Source organism: Pagrus pagrus, assembly GCF_965226575.1.
Source record: "Pagrus pagrus genome assembly, chromosome: 17".
NCBI lineage: Eukaryota > Metazoa > Chordata > Actinopteri > Spariformes > Sparidae > Pagrus > Pagrus pagrus.
The window spans coordinates 28,477,108-28,485,939 of record NC_140201.1 but is presented as its reverse complement, the minus strand read 5'-3'; the positions used below and the strand labels follow the sequence as shown (position 1 = coordinate 28,485,939).

The window sequence follows — 8,832 nt, the reverse complement described above, 5'->3', positions numbered from 1 at the left end:
CTTGCTAAAAGGTGACACGTCAGGGTAGTGTTAACAGTAGCTACTGTAAACAGCTAAATACATCCCCAATGGTTATGAAAACAATGACAACATGTCCATGTCCTGAGAGCTGTAGTGTTTTAAATTTGAGAATTTTAGACAGTGGATTGAATTCTCAATAGTTCTCATGTGAACTATTGCGGTCGGTGGAAAGAGAACAACTTAAGCCCCAGTTTGCCACTTCTTGAGCAATCAGTCTTTGTGAAAATAACTTCAAATTTTAAACATCTCTCTGTTGTCTGAATGAAATACACAAATTCTCAGAATTTTGTCTCGATAACTGAGTTTTTGAAACTAGATTTAAATCTGACTTTACAGGCTCTTTCTCCAACTGCAACAAGCTTGAAGAGTATTTCTGCAGTCTCCTGGCAGCACCATGTAGTTTGAGGCACCAAGCAACATATCAGATACTCAGAGCAACTTGGTGGATCTCTGAATACTATTGCATGTGTCTTTTTCTGGCCTATCAGACAGTATCTGTTTGACACTGACACCGAACACATCATGAACCCTGACACACCTGATTTAATTTGAATTGACTTTGATATATTGAAACAATGTTAACTACCAGAAACAAGACCTGTTCATGATATGTTCTTTATTCATACAACATTTGTACATCATGACATTGTTCTCAACAAGTGTGCTAGGTAATGTTCAAGAAAATGTGCTTTTATTCAAAAAATAGTCAGCTGATAAACATGTAAACAATGTGCATTATGTTTGCCAACATAAATGTGCCTTTGAGAACTTTGTCAGGTGACAGGGATGGGAGTATGTGCTTGTTAGTTGCAGGAAACAGCCAACAGTATCTTATATATCAGAGAAAGGACAGAAAGAAAGACATAAAAAGAGCTAACAGGAGCAGAATTAAAGAGCATACAGGAGTGTGGTGGAAGTGGACAAATTTTTTTTTTTAAATCCTTTATTTAAACACATACATTTTTTACATTTGAACGTAAATTCACACCTTTGAAAAACCAAACTGAGAAATTATTACAGTGTAACACATTTCAAAAGCAAACATACAACAGATATAAAGATGAAAGAAAGAATGAGAGGAGCATAAAATAAATAATGAAACAATTAAAAGTAAAATCATATAAACAAGTAATTCATACTAATTAAATACAAGGCATTTAGGATAGGTTAAATTCTGCTATAAAAGTGTACAGTTTATTTGCATGGGGATAATTTTTTTGTTTCAGACATTTTTGTAACAAGGAGAATTCATTCTTAAGAGCAATCCAAGCATACATACACAAGTGTCATATCGACACTTGAAACAATAATATATATTATTCTTTATCGATTGGGTAAGGACTTTTGGGATATTCTGTGAGACTTTTCTTATCTCATTGTAGCAACTCATGCTATATTTAGCATTAAAATCATTCAGTTCAAGTATGTTTCCATTTCCATCCATTATATGTATAACAGGCCAAATTTGATTTGTCATCCAGTCTTCCATAAACATAGACCTCCCCCGACTCAATATCACCCTATTGTTCCACAGTGGGACATTATGGGGGCTGAAATTATGCTTGAACATCATTTTCCAGTTTAACAGAACCTGTTGGTGAAATTTGGAGAGTTTTATGGGCAGTTTGGATATTTCAAAATCACATACTAATAGAAACTCAACACCTCCAACTTTGTTGAAAACAAGAGAAGGTAGCGAGAACCATATCTCATCATCATTCCTTAAAAAGGATCGGAGCCATTTGATCTTTAATATTCCATTCATAATTTCAAAGTCAATTGCTTTTATACCACCACCCTCATAGTCCTTTATCAGGTCTCTATTTCTGATGTAGTGATGTTTATTTTTCCATATGAAATTGAAATTTGTTCTATTAATGTCTTTTATAATTATTGGTGGGATGGCTAGGGAGTATGCTGGATAGATTAATCTGGATAATGATTCAACCTTGGTTAACATTGTCATACCGAACAGCGTTAAATCCCTTTGCAGCCAATTATTCAAAGTTTTTTTGCATTTGTCAACAGTACTTTGAATAGATATAAATCTTATTCTTGACAGGTATATCATACAGTGAAGAATCAGAACAACTATGGATACTCATGAGCTCACTGTTGTCCAGATTCAGGTTCAGGCCGGAGGCTTGAGAGAAAAGCTTTATTGTATCTAAGGCCAGCAGAATTTGTTCTTCATTTTTTAGAAAGATTGTTGTTTCATCAGCAAGCTGACTTGTAATTAATTTGTGGTTGTTTATGTCTAATCCTTTAATGTTTGAATTTATAACAGTTAAAGCTAGTAATTCAGTTGCTACAATGAATAAAAGAGGTGAAATGCTGCAACCCTGCCTGATGCCTCTTTCAACCCTGAACCTGGAACATGTGCCTTCTGAGAGGGAAACACAACTATTAATATCAGTGTGTAACATAGCAATCATGTCAAGAAATGCGTTACCAAAACCCAAAGTGTTTAAATGTGTTAATGATAAAAGCATGTTCGATAGAATCGAATGCTTTGCGGAAGTCCGGAAACAACATAAAACCATCGTCCTTAATTAGGTAATTATAATCAATAAGATCCAGAACCAAGCGGATATTATTATGGATCAACCTTCCTTTAAGAAATCATGATGAGTTGGGCTAATTATCTCAGAGATGCCAGTTTTTAATCTTGTTGCTAAGACTTTTGTAAAAATCTTGTAGTCCGTGTTTAAAAGTGTAATAGGTCTTAGGTTGCTTTGAATTTTCTTATCTTTTCCTGGTTTTGGAATCAATTTTATTACCCCTTGTTTCATTGTTTCCATGAGCTCTTTTTGATTTATACATTCAATTAATGCTTGGAACAATAGGAGTTTTATATCTTCCCAAAAATGTTTATAGAAATTTGTTGTTATTCCATCTGGCCCTGGTGAGCGGTCAGATGCCATGTTTCTAATAGCACAATCAAATTCCTCCATAGTTAAGTCTTCATCACAAATTTCTTTGAAGTTATCATCAATTACTGGAATCAGATTATTCATTTTGTCAAAGAAGGATGTGACATTTTGTTCTGAATATGAGGATTTGTAAATGTTACTGTAAAAATTAAAGACTTAATTTGAAATGTGTTTAGGATCTGTGCATTCCTTTCCATTGATGATTAGACTACAAACTGAGTTATATTCTTGTCTGTGTTTTTCTAAATTGCAAAAATAGGCTGTATTTTTTTCCCCCTCTTCTATCCACCTGGCTCTGGACCTCACATAATCGCCCTTGGCTTTATACAAATAGCCTACATCATATCCAGTTTGGATTGCAGGTTATTAATTCTTTCTTTTTCTTCCTCATTCCAATTCAACTTGCTATAAAGATTCATAAGTTCTTTAACCACATTTGTTTCTTCTTCTCTCCTTTGCTTTTTTAGTTTTTTACCAAATGCAATTGAGGATTTTCTAATACTAAATTTTAGATATTCCCATTTGGATATCGGTGAGCTAATGGCGTCATCATTTTTGATATCCAAAATTAGTGTTTTAATAGAGTTACAGTAGCCTACTCCACATTCCTTAGCAACTGGGAATTAAATCCAATAATCTTTAAATGTATTATTTTGGTCTCTGTTTTTTAGTCTCAGATTAATAGTACAATGATCACTTAAAGGACAATTAGAGATCGTTGTCTCTGTAACATATTGTGAAATTGAATTTGATACCAACCAGTAATCAATACGTGATCTAGTTTGGAAGTGGACAAGTCATAAGATGTTTGGTTAGCCTCCAAGGCAGAACAGGACTGATGAGAAAAATCTGACAAACCGCACACTGTAGCACTTAGTTTACTCCAGGAGAGGGCAGTAATGCAACAGTAAGGATGGCAGCTGCCGTGATACATCGATAAAGAAGAAGAGTGAAACTTTGTTGGTGACCCGGCATGTGCATCATCATCGCGTCGTTGGGCCACAGGGCATGTGTGTAGCTGATATAAATCTTACTGGATAGAAAAAGGACACAGTCTTAGCTACTTTATTTCCAGAACTTTGCAGTTAAAGCAACAAAATGCCCAAGAAAGTGAAAGAGGAAGCAGAGTGGGTAGACGATGAAGTGGCCCCGGCAGCAGGTAAGATAGCGTTGATATTCAGTGAGAGGCTAGCCAGTAGCGTCACAGCTAGTTCACGTTCATCGAGCAGTAGTCCAGAGAAGGTGTCATTTATGCTAAACTCCATTGAAAATCTTTAATTTTCACACTTAAACTGCTTATTGGAAACGGCGTATATCTGGTTTTAAACGACTTTATCTCTCCCATGAATCTCAAGCATCTTCTAATCAATTCCGATTAACGACGAATCATGTGAGGGCAGTCATTTCATTACAATCTCAACTTGTATAACTCCAGTGAATTCCTCATTAGCTAGCTAACGTTAGATAAATGGGCCCTTTAACGCTAGAACGTAAAAGGCCCCATTTAAACAACGTTAGCTAGCTAATGAGCAATTCACTGGAGTTATACAAGTGACGTTTAACGTTAGAGCCAATGTAGTGGATAAAATGCCTCCTTGTCATGAGGAGGCGGACCAACGGCGTGAGACGAGCACCTAACGTTAATCTAAATAAATGCTGCTGGATGTATGTGAAGTTTACATTTGATAAGTTTTGCCAAAATAATGTAATGTTTGGAATGTTAAAAAAAAAAAAAAAAAACTATTGACAAAACAAATTCATGTTACATTGCTGTGACGTGATTTGTGAATTAAATTTGGTATAACGTTACATGAACGGAGCCACTTGGCCAACAGATGTGACTGTGACAGCATCAGTACAATGTAACACGTGATCTAAAATGAAAGAGCAAACGGCTCAATGTTTCAGTGAATTCAGGCAAGCACGGCTCATGAGTGTGATGCAATACTACTACAGGCACGGACATATGGTACCTGAAATAGTGTGAAAGTTTTGTCTCGGTTTGAAAGCAAAATCAGATGCTATTCGGACTCCAGCCATTACTTCATGGCTTTGACCGTCTTTAACTGTAGTACACAGATCAAGTGCAAAATAAGAAAGGATGTTAAAAGTGCTGACTCTCATGTTTGGGGGTGTTCAAATTCAAACTGAGTGACCAATGAAGGACCACTATCTCATTGTACAGATGGGTGACAAATGAATGGCAACAGGAGCCTACATAAGAGCTTCACCCTTGCCTCACAGATCATTTTTGTGGACTTGCATTTCTATAGCGCTTTTCCAGTCTACTGACCGCTCAAAGCGCTTTACAACACTTGTCACATTCACCCATTCACACACACATTCATACACTGATGGCAGAGGCCACCATGCAAGGTGCCAACTGCTCATCAGGAGTAATTTGGGGTTCAGTATCTTGCTCAAGGACACTTCGACATGCAGCTAGGGTAGCCGTGATTCAAACCAGCCTTCCGATAACTAGACGACCCGCTCTACCTCCTGAGCTACAGCTGCCCTTATTCTTCAAAAAGATATGCCCTCAGCAGTCTTCAGCTTTTATTGACTGAACTCATTTTACACCAAATATTATAAATGGTGATTTTATTGAGGTGTTTTTTACCTTGTCCACTTAAATTCTGTCTATTGAGAAACTATACTGAAAAGGCCTACAAGTCCTACACTGTTTATCTGTGGATCTCAACACCTCAAATTGAAGCTGAGAATCAACACCTGTAATTTCAAGTACAGCGTGCTGTAGTACAGATGTGACAAGATTAAAAATATAAGGTGTAGATAAAGTAATGGTTATTAACTTCTTTTTAAAATATAAAAATGTGAAATGATTGATTATCTTAATTATCAACTGTTAGTATCTCCTTTATAGTACCCCCCCAAACAACCATATTATCGTCATATTCCAATTCGGTAGACATCACCCAACCCTTAGTAAACCTGTTTTTATATTACAAGTCATTGTCCTGATAATGTCTGTCTTCTAAAAGTAGAAGTACTGATTCAACTTATTTTCTCCAGTAAAAGGAAGTCAGTTTGCAGATCAATGATGCCACTGATGTTTTTGTGAAATTAAAAATCCTTTTTTTTTTCAGCAGATAAAACTGTGAAAAAGGGGAAGAAAGACAAAAAGGGAAAGAAGAGTGTGAGTACTTTCAATGGCTCATTGTTTAGTTTCTAAGTATTTAGTTTCTTCATAGCTGATATTTTCAGTTCATCTCTGTGACAAAATGCTTGTTGTATGATTGTTCTTCTCCAGTTCTTTGAGGAACTCGCCACAGAAAGCATACCTGAAAAGGCAGATGAGGCGGCTGTGAAAGACACACGAGGAAAACAGGTAATCTTCACTCTGAAGTAGTTCTGTGAATAACAGTAGAGTCCAGAGTAGAGCCCGACTGATGCTGGATTTTTTTCGGTCGAAGACAATATTCGTTCTATTTTCTAGGATTCATTTGCAAAACTAGATATCGATTGATATCACAGGTTTGTGCAAAACCTGCTGACTCATGTTATCAGAGCATGATTTGACAGTTCATTAATATACAAAGATAATTTCTAGGAGACACCTTGAAAAGGACACATGCATATAACACAACAAGTGTGTGTTTGCGTGGTGTCTTAGAGATGGCTCTGCTGTAAAAAGTGCATTGTAAATAAAATGAGTCGGTCGTTAATTGAGCCTAAACACCTGTATGGCGTTCAAGGGAAAATGCAGCTCTTGTTATGCTTGCTGCGGGGTGAAGGATTGATACTGCAGCAAGGTAATGAGGCCAAACACACCTCAAAGCTTTGACAGAACTATTTGAAGACCAAAGAAGACTGTCCTCCACAGTCACCTGACCTCAGCCCCATTCAACATTTATGGGGGCACTTGAAGACAGAGAAAGCCAAGCACTCTGTGACATCACAAGAATCTTTGTGGAAGATGGCTGGCAGATCGTGCTGGGATAACATGTATCAGCAGGTCTTGCTGAAGCTTGTCCATGAGTCGATGCAGCTCGAGTGCACGTTGTCATTAAAGCAAAAGGGACACACCAAATATCAAGATATTCTGAAATTCATGTATCTGTCATTGCGCAATATAGGCCAATATCCAGAGTCTGAAATTTAGTATCCTTGGCTTGTATACATTTTTTTTACCTTTCAGCCTCAGAAAAAGAAGAAAGACCGGCGGAAAGGAAAAGGTGGAGATGTAGATGAGGATGATGATGAGGACGTCATGTTGAAGCTGAAAAAACTTTCTGTGCAAGCAAGTGATGAGGAAGATGAACCAGGTCTGATATTTCAAGACTGATCCTTGCATTTTATTCATTTTTCTTCTCCATTAGTACAGTCATTAATCAGTGTGCTGTCTTTCCTTTCAACAGCAATCATCCCCAGTAAAGGAAAAAAGAAGAATAAGGTTTGTCATCAGACTATATTGTGCTTCACCTCGACGTTTCTGACTCTTCTCATATTGGCAATTAAAGCATGTCTGGTGTCCTTAGGGTGGAAACATCTTTGCTGCCCTCAGCCAGGGCCAGAGTGATGATGAGGATGAGGAGGCTGAGTTGGATGAAGAAGATAAACCAGCAATAAAGGTATAGTGCTGACCTTCAAGTAAATTAAGTACCCAAAAAAAAGCAGTATTAGTGTGTGGTGTTGACTGATCTCATTTCTGGATGTTGTACTTCTTGGAAAGTAAATGATGCTACCTTTAGTAGCTGCTGACATGAAAACCTTTATCAGGAGGGTGTGGGCCAGCTCTAGCCCATTTGGTACCCTAGGCAAGATTACCCTAAACATAAAAACATAATCATACAATTGAATGACAATATCTGAACACTCACAACAGTTTTATTTGAACAACAACAATGAACTGTCAAGTCACTCTTTCCAGCATGTGTTTCAACGAATTTACAAATAACAGCACATCAGGCAATAAACACATCTGAAGCATAAATTATGAATAACCATAGTATTGTTCAGTAATGTGACTGTAGCTGTAACATGCAATTACATAACTCACCTGCTTCGAGCTGACTTTCAGAGGTGGGTGGTGTGTTGATGTGGTAGCGCTGCTGCTGCATGACGCCTGACTTGTAGCTCTATTCAAACATAGAGTACATCCATACTGTTAAGTTTGTTGTGTCATTCTACTTCATTTAATAAATTAATTAAGGTTTGATATAAAGTAGGTACTATACAAATAAACTTCATTTTATTTGCCTAAAACCTAAATTTACTGTAATTGCTAACAAGCTTGTACCATTCAGTCACAACCACAACAGCAAAAATAATGATAATAATAATCACAACAACAACATAAGATACCACAAACAATTGGCTAAACTTACATGCTTCAGAGAGTGGTGTGCATGTTGCATCAGAAGGTCCCTCTCCAGCAGCTGTTAGGGGCGTCTGGAAATATTTTTGAGCTCATCTAGACAGATATAGAGTAGACTCACTTATTACTGTACAAACAAAAAAAACACTACAGCAGACAGAGTAGGACAAACAGCTGTTGCAGCTTGCAACAAGTGGTGTGTTCAACATAACATTTATAATTGCCTTTATAATAAAAGATTCAATACTATTTCACAATAAACAACACAGAGTACCGGACAGGTTGGCCTCTACTTTGATTCATGATTCATTTATCCTTCTTAGTAGCTATCAGTGTCATTGTCTAGCGTATTAAGCTGGCTTTATTTCAACCTAGCTAGCAAGCTAATACAAATGAAACATCTTCACACAAAACGGCATTTAAAAAAAGATGACATAATGTTACCTTTATATTGGGACTTCTTCTATTCCTCTTTACTTCTCTTTCGGTATCACGCACCCGAGGGCTTTGACGGCCGTTTTATCTCGCAAAATAATAGAC

The 8,832-nt window shown here is 37.0% G+C and overlaps 1 protein-coding gene across 3 annotated transcripts in view; it reads left to right on the top strand.

Moving 5' to 3' along the window:
* The first annotated feature begins 3,886 nt into the window (after nucleotides 1-3,886).
* The window catches only part of abcf1 (ATP-binding cassette, sub-family F (GCN20), member 1), a 29,971-nt gene continuing 25,025 nt past the window's right edge, over nucleotides 3,887-8,832 (top strand). For 2 of the 3 annotated variants that reach the window (XM_084379271.1, XM_084379269.1), the window contains exons 1-6: nucleotides 3,887-4,113; nucleotides 6,062-6,111; nucleotides 6,226-6,303; nucleotides 7,114-7,240; nucleotides 7,334-7,368; nucleotides 7,454-7,546. In XM_084379271.1, coding sequence (XP_084235397.1) covers nucleotides 4,053-4,113; nucleotides 6,062-6,111; nucleotides 6,226-6,303; nucleotides 7,114-7,240; nucleotides 7,334-7,368; nucleotides 7,454-7,546 — 444 coding nt within the window. In that variant the 5' untranslated portion in view covers nucleotides 3,887-4,052. The remainder of the gene's footprint in view (nucleotides 4,114-6,061; nucleotides 6,112-6,225; nucleotides 6,304-7,113; nucleotides 7,241-7,333; nucleotides 7,369-7,453; nucleotides 7,547-8,832) is intronic. The other variant, XM_084379270.1, reaches the window with a different exon arrangement.